The sequence below is a fragment of the Haliotis cracherodii genome, unplaced genomic scaffold, assembly GCF_022045235.1.
Source record: "Haliotis cracherodii isolate W230 unplaced genomic scaffold, xgHalCrac1.p SCAF_2, whole genome shotgun sequence".
NCBI lineage: Eukaryota > Metazoa > Mollusca > Gastropoda > Lepetellida > Haliotidae > Haliotis > Haliotis cracherodii.
This window is the reverse complement of record NW_027266275.1, coordinates 27,565,582-27,592,806: the sequence shown is the minus strand read 5'-3', so window position 1 is coordinate 27,592,806 and position 27,225 is coordinate 27,565,582. Positions and strand designations below refer to the sequence as shown.

General features: G+C 39.9%; 2 protein-coding genes across 2 annotated transcripts; both read right to left on the bottom strand.

The window, feature by feature from the left end:
* Window positions 1-2,292: 2,292 nt before the first annotated feature.
* On the bottom strand, window positions 2,293-13,094 carry LOC139467919 (E3 ubiquitin-protein ligase CHIP-like). The gene is made up of 7 exons (XM_071249507.1): window positions 12,880-13,094; window positions 10,844-11,042; window positions 9,954-10,119; window positions 9,399-9,474; window positions 8,585-8,641; window positions 7,619-7,735; window positions 2,293-5,868 (listed from the first exon to the last, which is right to left on the bottom strand). Exons 1-7 carry the CDS (start codon window positions 12,979-12,981, stop codon window positions 5,743-5,745), a joined length of 843 nt encoding a protein of 280 aa, XP_071105608.1. The 5' UTR covers window positions 12,982-13,094; the 3' UTR covers window positions 2,293-5,742.
* A 3,376-nt stretch (window positions 13,095-16,470) lies between these two features.
* On the bottom strand, window positions 16,471-27,147 carry LOC139467918 (mitochondrial thiamine pyrophosphate carrier-like). Its single transcript, XM_071249506.1, has 6 exons — window positions 27,044-27,147; window positions 25,607-25,783; window positions 24,492-24,644; window positions 22,257-22,436; window positions 21,177-21,360; window positions 16,471-19,513 (listed from the first exon to the last, which is right to left on the bottom strand). Exons 2-6 carry the CDS (start codon window positions 25,733-25,735, stop codon window positions 19,218-19,220), a joined length of 942 nt encoding a protein of 313 aa, XP_071105607.1. The 5' UTR covers window positions 25,736-25,783; window positions 27,044-27,147; the 3' UTR covers window positions 16,471-19,217.
* Between the last annotated feature and the right edge of the window lie 78 nt (window positions 27,148-27,225).

Here is a 27,225-nt window from a genome sequence, read left to right as displayed (position 1 = left end):
CGAAGTGGTAAACGTCTGATACCTGCATCACTTCGGGCTTTCCTCCCACATTAAGCTGACACGCCGCGATATGACTGGAATAATGTTAAAAGCGGCGTTAAACCCAACTCACTCACTCACTCATACTCATTGAGGTCACATATTGTAACTACCAGTTTCCCACTTTTCTGGCTCTTACATGCAAAGGAATGAAGGATCAATAATGGTGGAAGTATACTTAAAAGAACTGGTTGTAGACAAATAACTGATCTTGACTGCAGGTTTTGCCCCCAATGTGTTAAAACATCCGTTAGTTTTCAAACAAAAAGGTTTCACATGCATGAATGAGTGAATGTTGTTTAATCAGTCAGCAATGTTCCAGCTGTATCATGGCAGCCTGTAACTGATTGAATCTTGACCAGAGAAACCAGTGACTGACCACATGGAACGGGGCTTGATCGCCTGCCAAATCACCAAGGCTGACAATCTGGTGTAGAATAGGTCTTCAGCAACCCATGCCTGCCTTAAAAGGCGACTATGCTTGTTGTGAGAGGCGACTAACGGAATCGGGTGGTCAGGCTAGCTGACTTGGTTGATGTATGTCATCGTATCCCAATTGCCTGGATCGATGCTCATTATACCATCACTGGATTGTCTGGTCCAGAGTCGTTTATTTACCGATTGCCGTCATACAGCCTGAATATTGCCGAGTGAGCTGTTAAACAACAAACGAACACAAACATACCATCCGCATGAAGTTCATAATCAATGGACAGATCATATGGATTTCATCCTTGCCAAGGAGAGTGTGACCTTCATTGAGTGAGTGAGTAACGCCGCTTTTAACAGTATTCCAGTTATATCGCGGCGTGTCAGCTTGATGTGGGAGGAAAGCCCGAAGTGATGCAGGTCTCAGACGTTTACCACTTCGGTGAAACCCACGAGCACGGTGCTGGCAAACCTAGAAACATAATCGGGGCGAACCGGGATTCGAACCCACAATCATAGGTTTCTGGCGTGCCCAAGGGACGTAACTCTGCACAGCGAATCGCAGCGCCTCAGATGACTGGGCCACCCGTGCCCCCTGACCTTCATTGAAGCAATCGGCTGAACAGGTTTGCGTTAGTTTAGATTAGTGCAAACTAATCATTGCTTATTTGGTCCCCATTTCAAGTTTCTCTACAGAAGGTGAGGGGAGATGAAATAATATCGCGTTCAACACTATTGCACTCATATAGCAACGTGCACTGAGTGTGTTCTGGCTGCTTGTACTAGTCGGGACTAATGCCGATTTGATGGTGCTTGCCAACCGAGATACCATGCCGCAGTTTAAACATTGATATCCCTTTTAGACAAAGTCTATATACAGTGAGCCAAACAGTGCTTGTTTCACCCCTTCACGTGTTACCGAGGCAAGGGAGTTATCTGACTATAAAAGTGAGTGAGTTTGGTTTAACTCTGCTTTTAACAGTATTCCAGTTATATTGAAGTGTGTCAGTTTAATGTGGGAGGAAAGCCCGAAGTGATGCAGGTCTCAGACGTTTACCACTTGGGTGAAACCCACGAGCACGGGTATGGTGCTGATAAACCTAGGTACATAATCGGGGCGAAGCGGATTCGAACCCACAATCATAGGTTTCTGGCGTGTCCAACGGACGCAACTGCACAGCGAATCGCGGCGCTTTAGACGAATGGGCCACCCATGCCCCCTACTATAAAAGTACAGTTTCCACACTTGCCGAACTAGCCTGGAATTATGGAGTTTGGCTGGACCAACGAGTCTATGCATAGTCACATCAAAATCACATAATGAACTAGACATTTGGTTTGTACACAGCATGGATTTCAACGTGCAGATTTCGGTGGACTGCAGGATTTGCAAAGCATGGGTACCGCCAAATGGGAGTCAACAGATATTTTTGAAATCTTTACATGTTTTTAATCAAAGTGATCTGTTCCACTTCGCCAGGTAAGACCCGTTTTATTACAATATAGATATTGATTATCAATCAGATCATCTTGATAAGGGTGCCATTTTGTTTGAAGCTGATTGGTCAATAAGAGGGACATAGAAGGGACATAACTCGTAATAACCACTGGTGGCGCTATGATCGAGCCTGGAAATTTATAGTTTGTTAACTCCCTTGCCTTGGGAAAATGATCACTTCAATGCTGAGCAAGTACCAACTTTTAACATCTTTTGGTATGTCGGGGTGGGATCGAACCACCAAGATGCTCTATCCATTAGCCCACAGAGGTGGTACCTCTACACGAAACAATCACAACAAAATGATAATCAAATCACTCATACCTTTTACTTCATTAAAACAAACATGGACATGGTGAGTAAGTGAAGAAATAAAGCAAATGTTAATAATCAACAGACAATAGGTAGATTCAAATACTCTTATATAAATACAACCATAATAAATATATCTGTATGAAACCATACCTGCCTCTGCATGCAATCATAACATATGGATCCTCCCAACAACATGACAGTTTGGCTAGATAAAGAAAGCATAAAACTCAAAAGAAGTTAATGGAGTAGTTTAACTTCTTCTGAGTTGTATAGAAATCTTTCTTGAGCACCCTTTTCTTCAAATCAGAGGTTAAACATAAGGATAAATAATATCAGCATAAGAAAGTATAAATTCCACTTTGAACAAAAATGTAATTTTGACCTTTGGCAGCACACTTTTTTCCTTTCAAGACATTGTTCATAGTTTTTGGTATAATTATTTATTTTTACCAAAATATTAACTTGGCTAGTGTTATAAACAAACTTGTGTATCAGAATATATATGTATATTGAAGCTTTGAAAACTGGTTCAGAGTATAGCCCTCATATGGAACTAGTCAATGAGTACGACCATCATTGGAATTTTACCTGTCCAATTTAGTAGTCTCAGGCTAGGAGTGTGAATTTCAGAGGCTGATCACACTAGGTGCATGACTGTGCTGTGAAGTCCAATACATGACCACTAACAGCAGGTGCCCCATGTGTACATCGTCCTACACTATTCCAGCATCACTAACGCAGCTATCCCGTGAGTATGTTCACGCCACAGTCATCAACTGTCTGGCTATATCATGAACTGAGCCTAGGTTAACATAAGCAGCCAGTGTTTGACATAAGCCACAATCCATGACAACACGACAAGCTTCCAACCAGGTCACACATCATGCCAACCCAGTCTTCAGGAGTTGACTCTGACGACAACACATGTGGCAAGTGACCTGGCCCAGAATCCCCTCATGTGCCTCCCTACACTGTATGGATGAGACTAGCAAGACTGCACTATAACTATGTATCATGATAATTCTCAGATCGAAATACAATCTTAGAGGTTTACACAATGTTACCTGTTAGTTCTTGAGCACTTATATATTTTAAGAACATATGTCGAACATTTTCTCAACCATTCATATGACCAGTATGCTACAGCTATATCAGTCAATGTATCGGGACTGTTACACCCATCACAATAAAAGCTCATCACCCAGAAAGCAATCTCATTTAAATCAGATCTTAGTGCTTGGCAGCGAGCACTAAAATCTGATTTGGATGAGATAGCACACAAAGTGGGATTTCACCACACACACTGAGGCCAATAATTGTTGCATCATCAGCTGTTATCCTAGGGTATTTACACTGCTACGATTAGGGCAAGAATCACACATATTTCTCAAACCATATCAACAACCAAATACTATTATCCAGGAAATATACACACGCTGTCACCAGTTTTATACAACAGTTGTACCGTTCCACATATCTACAAGCTGCATCATCTTGCAAGATGAAATTGCAAGTAACCTAATTGTGAGCAATCCATGATTGTGAAAGTCACATATTAATATATACACACATGAAAAAATGACATTTTTCTAAGTTCAATGTGTTGCTACTTACCACTTAGAATATTATCTAAATCATACACATTTACTCTGTCACTAAGTATCTAATACAATGTGCTATATGCGCTGTGGTGTGAAGACTCTACACAGCTGTTACAGGAGTACTGGAGACAGTTTAATCATGGCTGTGCTGCTGTAAAGGATGGGTTAATGAGTGGTGAATATATTCATAGCATGCCACACATTGCGGCCAATGGCTCGTGGATGTTTCCCATTGGCTACTGTCAGAATCACAATGATGCAGGTAATATAATACAAAAAACTTCAAAAAGATGTTTGTCTGAGATTCAAAATTGAGAAGAATATAGCCTTTACAAATGGTAATGTAGCAACATTTTATAAATCATGGATCTTTTATCACATATTGTTTGAAGAAGCAGAACAGCAATAACATATGTATCTATTTCTCATATGTGTTTCTTGCCAGGATCAGTGTTTGAATAATATTTTGAATGCTTGACTGTGTGTATGTTTTGTTATATTTCTTAAAAAACCTTTGCACCATTTCCGAAACTTGTATTTAATTTTTCCCAAATGTATACATACATCGTCTTCAGAATGTGAGGGTGACCATTGCCCTGGATGGCCATCCTCCTCATGTAACAGGGAAAAGTTGAAATAAAATGTTTAAAAAAAAAAATAATACCAAAAACAAGTAGAGGCACGCTCGTTCCTGTCATATTATTACAGCTAATCTGTCATGGCATGACAGATGAACTGAAGTAATATGAGAGAATTGGATGGTCCTTAACTTGTTTTAGTAGTATAATAACACTGCAACGGAAAGCACAGTATATGTGGACAGGGATGTAGCACTTCCCTGTTGTATCATAAGGTGTATCGCTACATCCCTAATACTTGATAACACCACCATGATCATACATATAATATATACTACTCAAAAGAAAGTAAAGAACACCCGGTTTTGTCATATGAAAAAATTGGGTGTTCTTCAACTTCTCTACAGTAATATACATGTACAAGGAATAGGCTCACTGCACATAGCTGCAAGATTAGTGATGTGGAGGTAAGCAATAATCACTCACACAAGTATCACACATGGAATAGTATCATGTCATATTTTCACAAATTCTGCGGATAATTTACATATTACTCAACAATACCTTTGAGACAATTAGAAAATATTCAGAACATGCACACTCCTCGTATCCATGTGTGCATGCATTCATACACACACATACACACACCCAGTAAAATCCTTTCACTTCAGTTAAGACATATCATACACCTGACATTGTAGATGGTCATAATCATCATTTCAACACAGTTATCTTTACTTTAGATGAAGCTGTGGCTAACTCATAGATACTGCTCCCTATAAACAGTCTTGATATTGACTTGTCGCTATGGATAAAAATCGTTGGTAGGGAGCAGCATAGAGATAGTTACCACAACTTTAGATGTACTTGTTTCAGTGATAGGGTTGTGAAACAGCTTATCTATCACAAAAACCATATCTTTACATATTACCTTACAGGTAAGGCCTTATGATGTACTATCTATCACAACAATTATCATAACCTCAAACTGATTAAACTCTGGGACAGTTTACATTTCACTCATCTATCAAGTGTGTTAAGCATGAGGCTTTTGAGCAGTAAATGTGACTTTAAAATGTAGTGACCATATTTGCTGAGCATGCTAAGAGACAAAGGGACAGGTTACAAACAGAGTTCGTAACAATAACAACAGTTCTCAATCCAGCACATACCCTGATATCACAACTGAACATATCTGTCTGCAGCAAACACACACATGCGCACACACTCGTGCACACACATGCGCTCGCGCTCAATGCACACGCACATGCACACACAAAGTCTAGTATTCCTCTGCCCATGGATTCTCCTCCAAGAATGTGTCGATCACTTCCTTCATGGCCAAGTTGGGAATCAGCTGTTCTTGTGTCAGGTCTGTCCGTGTTACTGGGTCAAAGTGACCTACCCTCTGAAAACAATCACAAGTCTACATGTAAAGACTACATACCCTCAATACATTGGTTGTCAGATCTTCAAGCAGAGAGGTAGAGGTGAGGTGAGGTGAGGTGAGGTGAGGTGAGGTGAGGTGAGGTGAGGTGAATTGGGGTTTAACGTCGCGTCCAAGATTATTGCACTTATATAGCGATGTGCATGCACATGTGTGTGTGTGTGTGTGGCTGCTTGTACTAGTCTGGACTAATGCAGCAGTTTAACATGAATACCCCACTCAGACACAGTATACTGACTCCGAGCCTACCACTCCCTGTTTTAGCCCCTAAAAGCTGAAGGCAGGCAGGGTAACAACAAGCACCATATCTTAATTTCTTTTGGTATGAAACGGCCAGGAATCGAAACCCCCGACCTTCTGCTCTCTGGACGAACACTCTACCACTAGACCACAGAGGCAGTCCAGAGAGGAAAAGACTTTACCATCACTTAATGGCATGATCTCATTGCTTAAATGAGGGAGTAAATATCATTAATGTAAGGTCAGAAATATTCCAGCTATATCACTTGAAAATGTCTGGGCCAGTCAAATCAGATCATGGGGAAGGTGAAGTGAGGTGCAATGTGGTTTAACGTCCCGATCCAAGATTATTGCACTTTCGTAGCGACAGGCATGCTTGTTCTAACATGGATACCCAACGCAGACACAGTATACTGACGCCAAGCCGACCAGTCCTTAATCTATCACCTTAATGCTGACCGCCAAGTATGATAGCAACAAGTACCACTTTTTAAAGTCTTTTGGCATGATGCGGCTGGAAATTGAACCCAATCTAATACTGGCAAACCAGCATCCCAAGATTACCAGAGTACGGCAGCTGGGCACTTATTTTACTGATATTGAAACAGGTACTGGGACGAAACACGATACATCAGTGGATCACAATTATTTTCTCGATACAAGTATCGATCACAGTCACTCACTAAGTAAAATGTGTCAATTCTTACCTTAAATGTTTGCTTTAATAACTGTTACACCTAACAATAACTAGTAGTGAAAACGTAAATATATTAATACATCGTGCCTTACTTGACTCTGCCAACAGTAAATCGTCACTGTGCCAGGTATTTTGCCATCTGGTCTATCAAAAAGATGGCCTACGCACCAAAGATTAGAGCACATGCAAGCATCTTAATATGTATTGAATCATGAGCAAGGCATTGTGATAGAAACTGAATCGCACAATTGGTGTATCGTCCCAGCCCTAAATGAAACCATGTTCGTTTAAAAGAAGAATGAACCCTTTAAATATGATACAAGCCCTAAAATACTTATACCAAGTATGTCTAGAGCAGGTGCTTTGGGACTTAAAGTGAGGGAAAGCATGAACCTAAATCTGAATAAATTCATAGTGTTCAACGTGTTCAAGATGACAACTATAAGAACTATTTAAGGACAGAATCAAATCAGTGATATGCAATTAAAATAGTTCCATTACAACCTGGGTGCTTTCAACAGGATTTCAGTAATCCCCTTGAAGTCATCTTGCTAATGTGGAGTAGTCAGTGTTAGAAATAAAGTGGGATCCCGACATCCTTGAGGTTTGTTTATATAGTATTTGAATCTGGGGACCTTTTAAATCTCTAATTCAACATTAGCGTTATGGCCAGGACCCCTTGATTTCATGCATAAGTTGGAACACTGAGTTGACGCTTCACTCTGGGCCCAAACTGTGAGGTACTAATCCTCGGGTTGTTCTGCATCAATCTACCTGCAAGTGTTCGATGATATCCTTCTTGTCGTAGGTGATACCACTTGGGGTAGTGACAGGTTCTCGCATAATCTCAAAACTAATCTTCCCACACAGAAAGTCAGGCACATCCCGCTTCTACAAGATAGACATAAAGATTATGGCAATAATTAACAATCTCATGTCTTCAAAATTACAACTTCAGTTTCAAATATATTCAAATTTTATTACTCTTTTATTTTTTTAGTTTGTTTGTTTGTTGTTTAATTTCGCACTCAGCAATATTCCAGCTATATGATGGTGGTCTGTAAATAATCGTAGAGACAATACAGTGACTGACATCATGAGCATCGATCTATCAAATTTTGACACGATGACATGCGTCAACCATGTCAGCAAGTTTGAACACCCGATCCCGTAATTTGCCTCTAACGACGAGCATGGTCACCTCTTACGGCAAGCATGGTTTGCTGAAGACCTTTTCTAACCTGGCTCTTCACAGGTATTCATTAATCATGGTAAGATAAAAAAAAAACAGTGCAGAAAACTCAAAACAGTTCTCCCAAACAGCCAAATCCAACCTCCTACAGTCTTTCCATCTCTCATCTCCTTGATGGTGCCAGTCAATTACACAGACAATGAAGGCAGCGATTGAGTGAGTGATCTTTTACATCACAGTTGGCTATATTCATGGAGTAAATAATGGAGACGGGGCTAAGCAAAGCACTGGTTTATATCATGTGCAAATATCCACACCACTGGGGTGTGATGGTCAGCCAGCTGAGTCACACTTGTACTTCTTGATCATCATTTTTAACCAAATGATGATCAACCTGTTAATCTTGTCACCCTAGAGTTACCTCCCTTACAACACCATGTAGTAGCCTCCCTTATTACAATCTCCTAACAAATGACATCACCAATGAGACAGCCATTTCCCCCTCATATAACATACAATAAATGACAGATGACCGGTCTGATTCTTACCTTCCTCCTGTCATCCAACTGACCAAACAAATTATTCACAGATCTTAGTTTGTTTTCCTGAAAGAGAAAACATACATCAACCATGACACATTGGTTCATTGTCACATCATGCAGAAAGGTAAGCACACACACATTCACTAAATAAACGGGTCTCTCATTATAAGCTTCTGGCTATGTCTCGGAAGATACAAAAGACTGGTGTATCAGCTTGTTGTCAGCTTAGGATGATGTTTGTTTGTTGTTTAATGATGCACTCAGCAATATTCCAGCTATATGACAGCGGTCTGTAAATAATAGAATCTGGACAAGACAATCCAGTGATTGCATCAACCAAGTCAGCGAGCCTGACCACCTGATGCCGTTAGTCGCCTCTTACGACAAGCATAATCACCTTTCACTGCAAGCATGGGTTGCTGAAGACCAATTCTACCCCAGATCTTCAGCTTAGGATGAATATTGCTGCAGATCCGGTGCTCAGCACCCATGTTGCCACACCCCTGTGCACTTAGTGACAACACAAAGAAATGCTTTCCAGGATGACCAGATGGCAAACAAATACTGTAGATGTAAGGCATATCAACACTGTCAAACACTGGGCAGAGAGAGTTAGTGGCAAGAGTGTGTGACACATTAACATATTCACTTCTGAATGGGAGGTTAATGTGGCAGAGATTATATAGGTATGATTAGTATGTACCATGTTAACAATGCATTTAACTCTTTCTCATTTGACTCTGATTAGTTGAATCTGTAATCAATACAGTATTGTCTAGTGGCACAAGAAAGTGGATGACATGCTGTACAAGCAACTCACGTGAAACTCGTCAATTCCGTCGAGCTCCTCGTTACAGTCCTGGTGCTCGGACATCTCCTTCAGGGCGGACTTCTTCCTGCAGGGACACACAACACAGCTATGAACATCAACACTTCCAGCAGGAGGATCAACAGCTGAATAGGACTTAGGTATAGCTCAGCATCTTACTTGCATCTACCCTCCAGTATCAGAATTTCTTACTGGACATCTCAAATTTAAAGTACAACCCCGTGATCAGTTTGTTCGTACAAGTCTGCAACTCAATCTCCTTCCCGTCTCTCCTCAAGGATCAGTTTATTCACACAAGTCTACAGCTCAATCTCCTACCTGTCTCTGTCCTCAAGGATCAGTTTATTCACACAAGTCTACAGCTCAATCTCCTACCTGTTTCTGTCCTCAAGGATCAGTTTATTCACACAACTCTACAGCTCAATCTCCTACCTGTCTCTGTCCTCAAGGATCAGTTTATTCACACAAGTCTACAGCTCAATCTCCTACCTGTCTCTGTCCTCAAGGATCAGTTTATTCACACAACTCTACAGCTCAATCTCCTACCTGTCTCTGTCCTCAAGGATCAGTTTATTCACATAAGTCTGCAGCTCTATCTCCTGCTGTATGCGTCGATCCTCTATCATATTCCAGCGTCTCTTCTTAGCATGACGCAGAGCCCCTGTGATGTCATCTCCAAAGTTCAACTTTTGCTCCTTGGCTAAATCATAGGCTGACAACACAAAGGAAAACGTAATAGAAATATTGTATGGGTGTCAAATATATTGAGAAATGTTTTATTTATGATTTACTTATCTTCAGATATAACTACCAGTAGTCTAAAAAAAGAAACTGAATGCATTTCAAAGTTTTTCCTTCATGCATGAAGAAAAATTTCACTATCTATTGGGCTGAATCTATATATCAGTGTTTCAAATTCAGCATTAAAGTCCAGGCGTCCTTGTTATAAACCTGACGTTAAATGTTTAAGATTTAGTATTTGTTTAAGGGGTTCCACAGATTCAAATACTATAGTAGAAATCCTCAAGGACCCATCTTAATTTCAAGCAATATATTTATTATAACATTTTTGATATCTTATTACATATGCGACATATTGTTTGGAAACAGTGTTGGAAATAAAAGTGGCTGAGGATTGCTGCTACAGCATTTGAATCTAGGATCCCCAAAACACCCTAAACAAATACTCAATCGTAAACTTTTAACATTAGGTTAATGACAAGGACCCCTCGATTTTCATGCTTAATTCAAACACTTATATATACATAGATTCAGTCAAATTAATAGTGAAAGATATTTCTCCATACATGTAAAAGGGGATGCTTTTAAACGCATCCAGTTTCTTGTTTTAACAATAGGGCAATGACAAGGATCCCTGGTGTAGGTTGAGTTTCAAGTTTAGTCTTCATATGTACACTCCATATCAATATCATTACCTCTCTTCAAACTTGCAATAGCTTCATCGTATTGCCCTAGTTCAACATATGCTTGACCCATGAAAAAATGGCCCTTCACCAAAGACCTATCAAGGTCAAGGGCACGCTGGCAATCCTGTACAGCAAGCTCCCATTGTCTCAGTTTAAGGTAGCACAAAGCACGGTTAGTGAAGAATGTTGCAGTGCCTGGGTTTTTATTCTGTCAAAAGAAAAGAATCATTATTATTAACATAAATATAATTTGTCACAGGCTTTATCCACTAGTCACAAGCCCCTGGTCAGTAAATTACTTATGGCCTAGTATAGTAGTAAGATCAGCTTGTACTAGTCCATATACTTAGACTACATCTACTGAAAATAGCTGATTCAAAGTTTTTTGCACAGACTGGTACTATAATAATATAACAGCTGTCGTGTATTGATAACATGTTCAATTTCGCTAGGTAGGAATACCCCTAGGTTTTTTTTGCAGATTTGCAAGACTATGTGTGCTGCCATTTATATACATTGTAGCTCCAAACATATCTTGTGCCAGGGAGCGTTAATTTACCATGTTTACAATGTAACACAAGCAAAACACAATAGAGACAGATATATAAAATATATTCTACATTGCAGTCGAATACAAAATAGAGTGTACCTAAACCATCTCCAAACATAGTAACCAGTGGGATTGACCATATGTTTCCCAGACTTGTAGACTGCATATGTGCATTTTTTGTAATATCTTTTAATCACTATTTCTTGATGCATCTTTTTGGCAAGACTGTAGTTTACCCGGAACAGCTTATATAGGGTTTATTGGCTCTAAGTGCAGGCTTTGAGGCTGTCACTTCATTGAACTCATATGCCACTTCGATTCTTAGCATAAGATGAATTAGGGTCATGAGGGAGTAGTGCACTTTACCGTGCACACTTTTTCTGATTTCAATTAGCGCTGTTTGAAAGATCGAACTCACCTTGCCATCGTGAAGCTAAGCTAAGCTAATGAATTAATCTAATGAGCCAACACACCATGGGCGCTATCACAAATAATAAGTGCTCATTTACCAAGTTATCAGCACTTGAATTTTTGCCTTTGTGCTCATGCGTGGTGGCCATTTTTTCTGCGAAACTCAAAAGGTAATAAAAGTGTTCAGAGTTTCCTTAAATTACATATGATTAATTCATTAAAAGAGAGACCTAGCCAATACCTTATCTCACAACTTCTGCTCAGCATCGTAACAGGGTGCCTTACCCCAAGGATTGTAAAGGGTTGTTTGATCCGGAAGTGGTGCCCAGCCCTAAGGATCATGAAGGGGTGTTTAATCGGAAAGGGGTACATAACCCTAATGATTGTAAAAGGGTGCTTGATCGGAAAGGAGGATAGAATTGGGGGTAACCTACCCTAACACAACTAACCCTCAGGATCGAAGAGGCATGTGAGATCTGGTGAAGCTGGAGCAGCAGCCGTCAGCCCGAGCCAATAAGCACTATGGTTAGCTGTACCTGGTAAACTGTATTGTTGCGGGTCAGGTTAGTTTACCCCTAAATCTTAGCCCTTGGTTCCCCTTTCTGATGAAGCACATTATCATAGTGGTTGGTACCCATGTGAATTAGGGTACATATTAGCTATCTTCCCATGCTCACCTAGTTTAATGAATTAATCCCAATACATTTCAATTTGAAGAAAATACTAACGCGCAAGTAATAAACATGGTAAACAATTCTGTGCTGATCACATGGTTAACGAGCAGTAATTATTTGTAATAGCGCCCGTGCCCCCTTGTCAAAGTTTTGGCTAATTCTTAGCCGAGAGCCGTAATGGGGTTCTACTACACTCGAAACATGACCAATGGTCATATCCTGACTGTATGACCCCATCGACTAGTTAATTCGATGAACTCATAAAAACACTTTCTGAGCTTCAAGGTGACAATGCGAGATCGTTCAGGCGGCGCTAATCGAAATCTGAAAAAAGTGTGCCATGTAGAGAGTATTACTCCCTTCTTTCTTCATATCACGATTGTTATATTATAAATTGATCAAGAACGTACGATAGCTTTCGTGTAACAGGAGATCGCATCGTCGTATTTCCGAGCAGAAAACAATTTGTTGCCTTGATTCTTCAAATCCACAGCGCTCATTTTAGAAGGCATTTGTCGTGTTGTGTACGTCACCAATTTGGCAATATAATTGTATTAAATGATGCGAGTGTAACCAAGATAAATCACAGAGTGTGTTTTCACTCTACAAATGATTTGTTTTGGCAGCCATATTGTATAATCGAATATCCGGTAAGGGAGGTAACTGTAATTTAACACGGATCCACATGATTTACTGCGAATATCGAAGTTATTGGTTCGATTCTCGTAAAACGCTCCATTCACAAAAATAAATAAAACATTTAGCTATTTGTAATCAAATGCTTATCCAAGTCCATAATTCCATTGAATGATGTGTTTCATTTTATAATAATATCACGTTTTAGAAACATTGGAAGACATTCTCAGGGTGAGGGCTGGGACGGGGGTACTCGGGTCGGGTGGGTACTGAGTAGGATCCGTGTACCCACAGGACTATCCAGACCTGTGGTAAGTCACATGATATATTGTTTAATGACAAAAGGTATCTAAAACTCTATGTTTAAACTACAAGTCACTAATGTTCTTCCCGACTACTACCCATTCCTTCTGACTGTTATATGTTTGAATAAAAATAAAACTTCAGTGAACTTCAGTGTATACACCAGATCGTTTCATACATATATCTAAACACATTTTACCTGAGCTACGGTCAAACTTTTCCTAATCGGACAGTTTCCACCTACATCTTGAGACCTACAGCAGGTACCCAGGTAGGGTAGGGTAATAGGTGGGTGGGTACCCAGGTAGTAAATTTGGACTTGTCCCAGCCCTAACTCAGGGCACTCAAGTATATTTCTCCAATGAAAACAGATTATTAGCTTTGGTCTCAAAAATGTTGAAATTGTGCATACATGGAAATATCTGGTGCATATGTTCTGAATTATTCTGAATAAGAATCTGTGATTAAACAAAAAACAAACAATGTTTTGAATCTTAATTATTTAATACATCATTCTGAATAAAACCATTATACTACAAATATAGAACAGCAAAATCTTAAATTCACCGCACTCAACATAGAATAACATATGTACCAGAACTACATAAAAAAGAATGGAGGCACTATTTCTTTCTCAGAATACTTATAAATATAGGCCCCATAGGTTAAGATACATATGTTCGTTGTTTCTTCAGTGGTAAAAAACACATAAACACATAAACTTAACAAGATGGAAATAACAAACTCTTTCAATACAATAGACATTTCTCAAATAACTTTGAAGTTAACACGCAGAAATCAACTAAAATAATAGGTCATATATAATCACATACATTTAGTGTAATGACATCCTCACTTATCCAGGGTATTACATCTCTAATTTATTATAATAATAACCCTGGACCCATTTGCCGTCAAAGCCATGTTTCACCATCTCCATCTCTCATATCACTAACATAGCACAGGAATTCTCTTGCTTATGACTATAATCTGCTGGCTGGCCATCTTTAAGCACATGTCTTATGAATACGGTTCAAAATGAAGCTTTCGTGGCGAAGAGGTGCAGGGTATTTATCATAACAGAATGGAGATAAAATACACTGGATATTCTAGAATTGTGTAATGCCAATGTGAATTTCAGTTCCAAATCTTAAAAAAGATATACAACTCTATGAATTAAGCATTTTAAATAGGTTTTCTTTCATAGTTGAAATAATATATGAAAATAAAATCTTCATAGGAAAATTGTTGGTTGTGTGAAATAGAAGAAATAAAAAGCATTGTTTTGATTGAAAATTCATAAGGTTTCATCCTCAAGTCTTCCAACTGAGTTCACAACCTCGGAGGGAAAGAAGAATATTATTTGGAAAATTCAGGTTGGTTGGGTATTAGGAAAAAACACGAAGTGTAATTAGGTCGCCAAATAGAATGTTTATTCCTAATATGGGATATTTACCATCCCAAAACACCTCTATCCATCAATAGTTGAGCCATCTTCCCATCTTCCCAAGACAACTGACTTAAAAAAAGTTCAGATTCCACCCTTGCCAAACTAAGCTGGAATTCCGGAGTTTTATTTTGGCAGGACTAACGACTCTATGCATAGTCCAATCAAAATCGCCTTACAAACTAGACATCTGGTTTGTAAACAACATGATTTCCATAAGCAGATTTCAGTCGACTGCATGATTTGCAAAGTGTGTGTACTGTCAACACCAACCTTGTTTTTTATCAAGGTGCTCAAGTGCTTTGATGCACTTCACAGGGTAAGACCCATTTTGATTACAAAATAGATCTTGATTATCGATCAAATTGTCTTGACTGCCGCCATTTTGTTTGAAGCGAAAGCAAGACATATGAGAGGTGGAATCTGACTGGTCAATAGGAGGGACATAGAAGGGACTTAACTCATAATAACTCAAATGGCACTACGTTGAAGCCACGAAATTCCAGCCTAGTTCGGCAAGGGTGGAAACTGGACTTTTATAGTAAGTTAACGTCCTTGCCTCAGGATGATGTAGTTCAACTTCAAAATGACTAAAATAAAGTTTGTTGAGAAATATAAATTATAGTTCAGTTCAAGTTTTTTGTCACTATTTCTACAAGCAGTCAACCCCACAATGGAAGACATGTTGGTTTCCAAGGAATGACTTGGCTGATTTCAAGCAGTGCAAAGATAAAGTTCAATAAATACAGTGGGAGGACTACTTCATCACTTCTATTTGAAATACTATGTATTTTGCAACCATTATTTTGAACCAGTCAAGACAACAAGTAATTAATCTTGAACTTGAGTAACATTTGGACACTTTTTTCTCTCCTGTCACCCCCTTTTCAGGAAGTTCTAAGATACCTGACCTACCTACTCATGTTCCAAGAGTCATCATGGTAGAATGGAGATAAACCATTTATGTAGTCAGGTAGTCTAAAGTCCCTATCTTGTAAATGAGTAATCTAATTTCTATGAATGAAGATCAAATATTCAGTTGTCATTAAAACATGCAGAGGCAAGGGTTACTAAGTCTTTCATTCACCATGGAGAGTTGCTTCCCTTAGCCATGTCAGGATCCAACATTAAGTTCACAATAAACAACTCAACCCAATAAAAGTGTACAAAAATAAATGCAACAATACATTTTGAAAATAAAATGTTTTATATGTCATATCATGGCAGTGGTTAACAATTAACAGCAACAAAACAAAACAGAACTTAAACTAAATGATACACATAACAGCTCTTAAAACGTAACATGAAAAGCATAAGAAAATCACTAAATGGCCAAATAATACTCATACATGTAATACCAATAACTAGGCTCAGAGTGAGAGTGTGCTCAACTAGTTTCATAATAAGTTAATATTTCATGTTTCATCCTGAAGGGCAGACGATAAGGTAATCTTTGAATTTAACTTAAAAGAGCTAGGCATTACTTTTTTATTTGTTGGATCACAGATCGGCTGACCCTATTTTCTTCAAATTTGAAAAATAATATATCACAAATACACTCATTGTTTCCCGCCGACACATCATACACACGAAATTATTTTAAAGTTACTCAGTGGTTTTAAAAAAAATCATCTTAAAACTTATGATGCTCAATTGTGACATAAATGTTTTGCCCTAATTGTTCTGTTAACGTGTCATAGCAAAATTCCTTGCATACTAAATCAAGAGTTATGTCCCTTGATATACAGACTTTGCCAATATTAACTCGCTTTTTACTCGTGGTAAGACAATAAAAAAAACTAATCTCCCAGCAGACGATGGTGCGAAAGATTCATTTATATATATTTCCCCGTCCTACAGGTCATATTTGTACAAACATTTCATGATGTCGATGATGTAAGCTTTATAAAAAAAAACATATTCCGATATCTGACTTCTGACTTTGACCAAACAAATCTGTGATCCAACAAATCATGGCTTGTAGATAATCAAGTCTGGACCAGATGAACCAGTGAGGAATATGAGGAATGCCCTATGTCATGGTGGCATACAACCTAGTCACAATCAACTTGGTCACCAAGCCTGACTACCCAAGCCTTTAATTGTCTCTTGTAACAAGCATATGTTACTAGGGACCAGTTTAAACACAAAATATTCACAAGGGCAGCAATATTAGTTGGTTGGTTTGTTGTTTAAAGCCACACTCAGCAATATTCCAGCTATATGACGGCAGTCTGTAAATAATCGAGTCTGGACCATACAATCCAGTGACTGATATCATGAGCATTGATCCACGTAATTGGGATCGATGACATGTATCAACCAAGTCAGCAAGGCAGCAATATTAGTAATATATATATAAACTAAATGCAGTCTGGTGTGTACTATAACACCTGGTGTCAGTAATAACATTGTACAGTAAACTATGGTTATAACGAATTCAAATCGACCACTAAGTTTAGTTTATAATAACCGTAGTTCATTATAAGCATATGTACAACATATATACAACAAATGGCCGGGACTAAAAAATAAGTTTAATATACCAGTCAGTTAGTTATCAGCGTGTTCGTTATAAACATAGTTTACTGGAATTAGAATCTGTAAAGATATAACCAGAGTATTATCAGGGAGACCATTTCTCCAATGAAATCACAGAAATGATTGGCAAATATGGCACATGAGAAATAGAAGCTCAGCAAAAATGTTCACTCCTGATGCTGTGTTCCCATAGCGTGTTGTACTGTTTGTGAGGTGAGGTGAGGTGAAATGGGGTTTAACGTCGCGTCCAAGATTATTGCACTTATATAGCGACGTGCATGTACGTATGTGTGTTTGTGTGGCTGCTTGTACTAGTCCGGACATGCCGATTTATAGTGCTAGCTCACTGAGATACCATGTCGCAGTTTAACAAGAATACCCCACTCAGACACAGTATACTGACTCCGATCCGGCCAGTCCTTGTTTTAGCCCCTTAATGCCGAGCGCCAGACAGGGTAACAACCAGTACCATCTTTTAACGTCTTTTGGTATGACGAGGTCGGGGATCGAACCCCGGACCTTCCGCTCTGCGGGCGGACACTCCACCACTAGACCACGGTGGCAGTCGTACTGTTTGTGAGATGAGTTTAACAACAAGAGTAATGTCATACACCACCGGGACTGTAACATACTGACACAGTACACATCTCTTCAGTAAGGCCATTGCACATATACCTTGCTACAGTGAAACACTGTTAATATGGATAGTACCATTCAAAGTGGAATCATCCCAATTAATAAATCTCCAAATAACCAAACAATTGTTGGAATAATGTCCTTTGTATATTTTCTTTGAGTGGCATTTAGAAGTTGGAGTACTAAGTAAGAATAAGATACTGTAAATCGTGAAATTACTGCGTCTCCAAAAGAATGCGACTGCTGGTCCCTTGTCAATAATGTGACTCAATATGAATGCAACACCCCCCTCCCCTCAAGCATCAGTGGATTTATATCTAACGAAAATGTCCTCTGTCAGGTTTACAGGAGAATCCACACCGTTATCCATCATTACATTAATCCAATCACACACCAAATAGCACCGCTCATTAGCACTGATTAGAGTACTCCGCTAAAACAATACATGCCTTTGACGTAGTCGCAAAGAACAAAGACACAGTGTTGCGTGGATGGCGTCTGTCTGGACTTGCAGGTGTGATCAGTGATGACATGAGTGAGTAGAACGCTTGTCTTCACACCAGCAGTATCAATTCACAGGATGGAAGTAGTGTTTGAATGACATTGTTTATGTACTTGTTACAAGTGTTGCTCAATAAACAGTGATGTGGAATACATAGTTGTTTGTTTTCAGCGTATGTGTAAGTTGGTATTTCTGCTATCCAAAATGTCTTATTGTTGATATCAATGCGATGTTTAATAATACGAGCAAAGACCACTCGCATTTTTCGCATTTAATTCACGCTCACGTTAATTTCAAGATTTACAGTATATGGATGGACAACTTCTTTATTACGATTAGAAACGACGTTTCGGTGTAGGTTCTAACACTGTTATCAAGTTAGTGACGTATATGTGTTGACATCCTGTACTGCAAACATCCAGTAGCAGAGTCCAGATTAAGAGGGTTACACTGTAGTCAGAATACAATACATCAGCAGACAGTTGTCATGTTACGGAGCTTATTGCATGCTCCAGTTAGTAAAGGAGATTACTAAACATGCTGAAGACCCAACCAAAAAACATATTTGGAAAAATCATTGATCAAGTGGGTCCTGCAGAAAACACAGAATGGTCCCAATAACCAATGTTTCCAGACTACCGGGGTACAGGGTAAAGGGGTTGTACTATACACTTAACCCTGTGTTATCTGGACATGGTGTACACTACTTGATCATACACACAGAAGTTACAGCCAGCTACCACTGCTGCCTTGATCAGACTGGGACCCAGTCCCTTGTACAGTCCCCGGGCTCCCTCAGCTGCCAACAACTTCACCAGACAGTCTGTGAAACCTTTGTATTGGTGGAAAGTGCCAAACGATTCTCGGGCTTTCTCAAATCCTTGAACTTGAAGGCGTTTCTTGATAACATCTAAAGGGTAGATAATCAGCTTGGCTAGCAGACCTGACCCCGATCCACACACCAAGCTTGGGATGGCAGCTGTAACGTCAAGGTCAAGGTCAAGGTCAAATAAAGCCATGTTAGATAACCCTGGAAGGGACTATCTTATTTCAGATTTTAGATAGACAAGGATGTCAGAGTCAATATGAATTTTTATATTCAAAAGCCAAACTAAATGTTGGCCTTTCTTTTCCATGTAGATTTCTTTTCAACTCCAAATTCTTATCACAGAATACCAAATGACAATGGTCACCAAATCTGTGTGGCCTTTTGTGTTGTATTCTTGTTGAACAGACTTATTCTGGTTACAGGCTTGGAGATGCAGTAGATACAGCTTTATTTCGGTAGGATTCAGTTTGTCTTGCAATTTGTATCAGTAGCAATGCAAGTTCAGCCACAGGAAGTTGCAGTGCTTAAATATCTTTGAGCAAGGTTCTTATAACATGTACAATTGAGTGAATGTTGTCAAACGCCACTGTTATACCAGCTATATGTCAACTGGTGTAAATAACTGATTCTGCGCCAGGCAAGCAGTGGTTGACAGCATGAGCAATGATCCATGACACTCAACCAGCAGGGTCACAAATTGTATCCGATCCTCATTAATTGGCGCTTTATTAGATAAGCATGTGTTACTGGAGACAAGCAAGGGTACTGGAGACAAGTAAGGGTACTTGCGACAAAAACGGGTAAAGGAGACAAGCATGGGGGACTGGAGACATGCATGGGGTACTGCAGACAAGCATGGGGTACTGGAAACATGCATGGAGTACTGGAGACATGCATGGGGTACTGGAGACACAGCATGGGGTACTGGAGACAAGCATGGGGTACTGGAGACAAGCATGGGGTACTGGAGACATGCATGGGGTACTGGAGACAAGCATGGGGTACTGGAGACAAGCATGGGGTACTGGAGACATGCATGGGGTACTGGAGACATGCATGGGGTACTGGAGACAAGCATGGGGTACTGGAGACAAGCAAGGGTATTGGGGACAAGCATGGGGTACTGGAGACAAGCATGGGGTACTGGAGACAAGCATGGGGTACTGGAGACATGCATGGGGTACTGGAGACAAGCATGGGGTACTGGAGACAAGCATGGGGTACTGGAGACATGCATGGGGTACTGGAGACAAGCATGGGGTACTGGAGACAAGCAAGGGTATTGGGGACAAGCATGGGGTACTGGAGACAAGCATGGGGTACTGAAGACAAGCATGGGGTACTGAAGACAAGCATGGGGTACTGGAGACAAGCATGGGGTACTGGAGACAAGCATGGGGTACTGGAGACAAGCATGGGGTACTGGAGACACAGCATGGGGTACTGAAGACAAGCATGGGGTACTGGAGACAAGCAAGGGTACTGGAGACAAGCATGGGGTACGGGGGACAAGCATGGGGTACTGGAGACAAGCAAGGGTACTGGAGACAAGCATGGGGTACTGGAGACATGCATGGGGTACTGGAGACAAGCAAGGGGTACTGGAGACAAGCAAGGGAACTAGAGACAAACTCGGGTAAAGGAGACAAGCATGGGGTACTGGAGACACAGCATGGGGCACAGGAGATAAGCATGGGGTACTGGAGACAAGAATGGGGCACTGGGTACTGGAGACAAACATCGGTACGGGAGACAAGCATAGGGTACTAGGTGGGCTATTCTGACCTGGGTACATTGGGTACAGCATACACACCTGGGAGAACACTGTCCTCAGACTTGGTGACATCCCAGATGGAGGTACACAGAGAATACAGGCCAAACTGTAGCCCCATCTGTGGCCCGATCTGAGTCATGGCTGGTATCAAACCTCGGTAAAACCCCACCACACCCTCCTGACGCCATATAGACACACAAGCGTCACCCAGACTCCTGTAGATCTGCAAGAAGAACACAAGCTGTCTTTACCACCTTTGAAATAACTATACATATTGATAATTCAAATGATGATAACTTTCTAAATAAGAGCAATTATTTCTATAGTTCACATGCTCAAACTGAATTATTGTACACTGAATTCCAAAAAAACGCACACCCTAGAGATGAAATGTCCAAAAACAAAAATGTAATACTATTTGGGAATTGAGTACACTTTAAAAGCTGCACTATAATTCCAGCTATATTGTTCACTGCCTGTAAATAATCAGTGAGTGATGTTATGAGAAATGATCCACACAGTATGGGTACAATGACATGCAATCAACCAAGTCACCAAGCCTGACCACACGATCTATCAAGTCGCCTCTACAAGATGAATAGGTTGCTAGCGATCTATTCTGACTGGTAATCACAATGGCTTGTTTCACACTGAGGAAGGAATCACCAAAAATCAAAACACTGCTTAAAGAATGCCATTTAATATTTAAATCACAGGCACTACCCTCTCTGACTTTCTCCCTTCTATGCCCCACTGCAATAAGTGACAAGGGCCTGCTTTCACGAAGCAGCCATAGCACTAGGACTATTGTAACTCGCATACTTTAACATAGACTTATGATAGTCGTAGCACCAATGGTGTGCACGTGGCCCCAGTCCCTGAGTGACAGTAAGCACTCTGACTAATGGCATGGTGGCTCACCTTGGGTTCCCCCTGCGCTACAAATCTTGTCCTCAGAACATCCATCGGCTGCACAGCGAGAGTTGAACCATAGCACTAGGACTGTTGTAACTCGCATACTTTAACATAGACTTACGATAGTCTTGGCACCAATGGTGTGCACGTGGCCCCAGTCCCTGAGTGACAGTAAGCACTCTGACTAATGGCATGGTGGCTCACCTTGGGTTCCCCCTGCGCTACAAATCTTGTCCTCAGGACATCCATCGGCTGCACAGCGAGAGTTGACGTACATCCTGCCAGGCTCCCACACACCAGGTGGGTCAAAGGTCGATACTCTCGTGTCAAGTGCTCTGGCATGTGTTCCCACACGAGGCGGGTGAACACCTCGAAGGAAGCGTACTGAAATAACATTGCACACTTGAAAGGTTTGGGAAAACTCAGCTAGAAGCCTCAAATTCTTGATTCGAACCTCAGGAACAAATTCAGATGTCATCATTAGTGGTAACAAGCATGTAATGTTTTAACTTCATAGGTTCAGTGGTTTCTGAGGACTTGACGATTACAGAGCCAAGGTCAAATCAAAGGTCAAAACATCAAATATCGCAAAACAAAACGTGCGTTGAGCCCCATATCTGACTTCACATGCACCAAATTTGTTTCCATGCTGAGCAAAAATGGCTGCATAATGTTCAGGAAGAGATTTCTTATATGGCTGCTGTAGTGGACATATTAAAAATCAGATTTAAACCTTTTGAACAAATTCAGGTGTCACTATTAGCAGAAAGAAGAATGTGAAGTTCCACTACATTGTACCAGTGGTTTCTGAGAAGTTTACAATGCACAACGGAACACATAGAGGCCATCACATAGGCTCACTTTACTGTCGGTCAAGGGAACTAACAACAGAGTGTGAGCTACACAAACCAGTGGTTGATAGCATGAGCATTAATCCACACTGTCAGGGTATAAGATATTGCAATCACCCAGGTCACACAGAATCTGAAGGTAATGTCGGGTTTCATTCAAATTGGGGTTTTGAGATGAATACTACCAACAAGAAAGATGCTACCCACATGCATCATTGTTCTTTAAAAACTTCACAGTGATTCTTCTTCAACAAACAAAATTAAAATCTGACAAGGTACAGTTTCTATTTTCATGTGTCATTTGAAGGCAAACAGACTTTAGCAGTCAAGTTTATACGCTTATTACATGGAGACATACTCTCTCTTTCTCACATGGCACTCATTGAAGGTGAGTGAGTGAGTAGGGTTTAACATTGCTTGAACAGTATTTCAGGTACCGTATTCGACGTAATATGCACCCCGCTCTAATAAGCGCCAACGGCGATATTTGTCAATATATTGGCTAGTGAACAATCCCAATTAGCACCCTTCCCATTGATCAATGTACACAAGACTTAATTATACGTGTATAATACGCACTTGTGTGTTATATGCACCCTTAATTATGGGCAATGAAATTCTGGAAAAATGTATCTGTCGTGCACTGACTGTTCTTTTGCATCATTTCAGGCTCTCAGCACAAACCAAGAAATTTACAATCTTTCAACTCTTTCAATTATATTCTAATAAGAGCCCCCTATTTCTAATTTTGAGAGTGCCCTGGGCACTTATTAAGTCGAATACGGTATACAACACCGTGTCAGCTTATTGTCGGAGGAAAGCCAACGCAGTGAAAGTGATGCAGGTCTCAGACATTAACTACATTGGTGAAACCCATGAGCAAGGGTAGGGTGCTGACAAACCTAGAAACATAATCGGGGGAACCAGGATTCGTCAACATCTTGATCTAGATGTACATGATGTAGGGGAATGTCCAAACATAAATCAAGTGTGGATGATAAACAACATCCCTTTCCAATACAAATCTGCAACTTTAATGAAGACTCTCCTGATAAATTTCTAGTAATATTTAATTCATTGTGGAAAGCTTTGCTAATGATTGTCCATACCTTAAGAGAAAAATTACTTAAGAGTATGCCATATGCTTGCAGAAAAACACCGATATATCAAACCTTTCTACAACCAATAACAATGTAGGGCAAAAGGATCATAAATAAAGACGGATTCACCTACCCTATGCCGGAGCTTATCATCACACATTATGTAAGATGTTTTTGGTTTGTTTGTTTGTTTGTTGTTTAACGCCGCACTCAGCAATATTCCAGCTATATGACGGTGGTCTGTAAATAATCAAGTCTGGACCAGACAATCCAATGATTGACTTCATGAACATCGATCCACGCAATTGGGATATGATGATATGCACCAACTATGTCATCGAGCCTGACCACCCAATTCTGTTAGTCGCCTCTTACGACACCCGTAGTTGCCTTTTACGGCAAGCATGGGTTGCTGAAGACCTATTCTGACCTTATATAAGAGATATACGATGTTACTATCTCATGCTACCAACTGCTCTCTGAGTTACCTGTGAGATGCCGTAGGCAACAGACAAGCCCTGTGCAGGAACGTGTCCCTTCCAGAACGCTCTCCAACCTTCTTCATGCCAGATACTGTTGGCTGCATGGCGGATACCCCAGTATTTAGAAACATCAGACTTTACAATAGGGTCAATTTGTAACTGAAAAATTGCAAATGATACTTATCATGTTTAAGATAATGAATCTTAAAAAATGACATGTATTTTTATGATCATCATGATGATATATTTGTTTTCCTTGATTTCAAACTCTTGCATTTCCTAATATTTATAGACATAAGTCTTAAGTAAAAGAATTATGATATCACTCACAATACATGCAATGGCCAAAATTCACTCACAATAAATGAAAGTATTGATGACAGATGCTTTGAGCGATCCACCCTTTATAAGCAGATATGGTTGAACTGATGGAAGACTGCTGTAACAAATCAAATACAACCCATTCTAAACAGGAGTTCATGCGTAATATGGTATGGTCTTTCAATGTGAATTGGGGCAGTCGGGTAGCCTAGTCGGTAAAGCGTTTGCTCGCCACGCCGAAGACCTGGGTTCGATTCCCCACATGAAGCCCATTTCTGGTGTCCCCCGCCTTGATATTGCTGGAATATTGCTAAAAGCGGAGGAAAATCATACTCACTCACTCAATGTGAATTTCTGTCAAATAAAGTTACACATTTACTGTACAACCTGAAGTCAATTCTACATGACATTAATGAGATAGAGATCGAGTAGGATTTAACACCGCTTTGAACAGTATTTCAGTTACATCCCATGTCAGCTTATTGTGGAAGAAATGCCAAAGTCATGCAGGGCCCACTTGCACAAAACGATCTTAGCGCTAAGACTATTGTAAGCCTATGTTAAAATATGGGAGTTAAGATCATCTTAGCACTAAGATCTGTTTGTGCAAGGGTGCCCAGGTCTCAGACATTTACCACTACGGTAAAACCTACAAGGGGTGCTGAAAAATACTGGAAACATAAAGGAAAACCAGGATTTGAAACCACAATGATGGGTTCCTGGAACACGTAAGGAAATTGCAGAGACCTAGATGACTGGGCCACCCATGCCCTAATATTAATGATAACTTCTCCAGTTACCTGGAATCTTATCTTCAGCACATCGAGAGGCTGACACACTGCCCTAGTGATGGCTCCACTCACAGCTCCAGCAATAGCGTACTGTGTTGCAGACAATGGAGTAGTCTGGGCTGGGTTGAAGCCTACCATGTCATGTGAGACGATGCAACACAATCCCCACCATCATCATAAGTGTCCCTGAAGTACAAGAATCAGGACTACAGTCAAGTTATGCCAAAAGCAGCTCATCATTTCTTATGTGGAATCAATTTTAATAATCAACAAGTTCCAAGACTTTACAGATGGGCTATGAAATGACCTCATGTCAAAACGGCACCAAATGACACATTTGGGAAATAACAACTCATTGCTTGGTGGAAACATTTTTACTCAGCAAAAATGGCACTGGATCTTCATATATCATTATCATATTAATTTATAACAAAAAATAATGAGGTAATAGATATTGAGTAATTTTTTTTTTTAAAAGCAATAAGCTGACTTTACCACCTTTGAAATAACTATACATATCGACATAAATGATTATAAGTTTCTATGTAAGAGCAATGCTCCATAAACAAGTGAGCAGACTCCCATCATCCACAGACCTAGCAGATGAACAAAGTATGCAATTAATCAACCTGAACAGGAGATGAATGGTGTGAATGTGTAAAATCTGAGAATATTGTCTATGGTTAATAATTATATGATGGACTCTTTGCATTGTGTTAGTGAGTGAGAAATGTATGGTGAATGGTAAAATATTGTTGCTTTCCATATTCTGACAGATTATGTGTGCCTCAAGAAGGAATGATGCAACCTGCTGAAACATTATAAAGATGTTACAGAAAGTCCATGATATATTTCCTGGTTATCATGGTTATAAAGATGGATGTGAAGATATGAGATAAAGGGAGTTAAATCTTGTTCATCTTGTATCCGGCTCACATCAAATTTGCTCAATGTTACAGTCAATAGCACGACCCCTGAAGCAGGATAGATATATTATTGAAACAACGGACCCATATATATAAATAGACTTTATATCCCTGAAGCAGGATAGTGATATTACTGAAACACCAGACCCATATATATAAATAGACTTTATATATATATGGGTCCGGTGTAATATCAGTAATATTCAGTAATCACTATCCTGTGGTCAATAGTTATTGAATTGTGAAGGGAAAATGTTATTCCATCTAGGCTCTCTTTCAAGCGACAGTTTCATACGCACACTGGTTTAAGAAAGTATAAACAAACATCTTATCCATTTTGTATTTATCCTGTTTATTAAAGTGATCACTTTGAATAGAATTATTAGATCTAGTGCATCTAGTATTTATTATTAGGTTAGAACTATCCGAACTATCCCGGTACACACATACGTTGGTAATGGTATATCTATCCGTCCAACAGTATTTGTAACGTGACAATTCGAAGGGATTAAATAACTACCTTTCTCTTTCTTTCGTTGAAAACGCCCATTGACCAAAATGAATAATATGTATCAATAAAGCAGAAACGTGCTACATCTTAATATTCTAGCAGGTGCCCTCCAAATCACAAAGGGCAACAACCCTGGCCAATGCAAACTCCTAACATGACTAAGTTATAATAAGTCGATGTGTGCGAGTTCT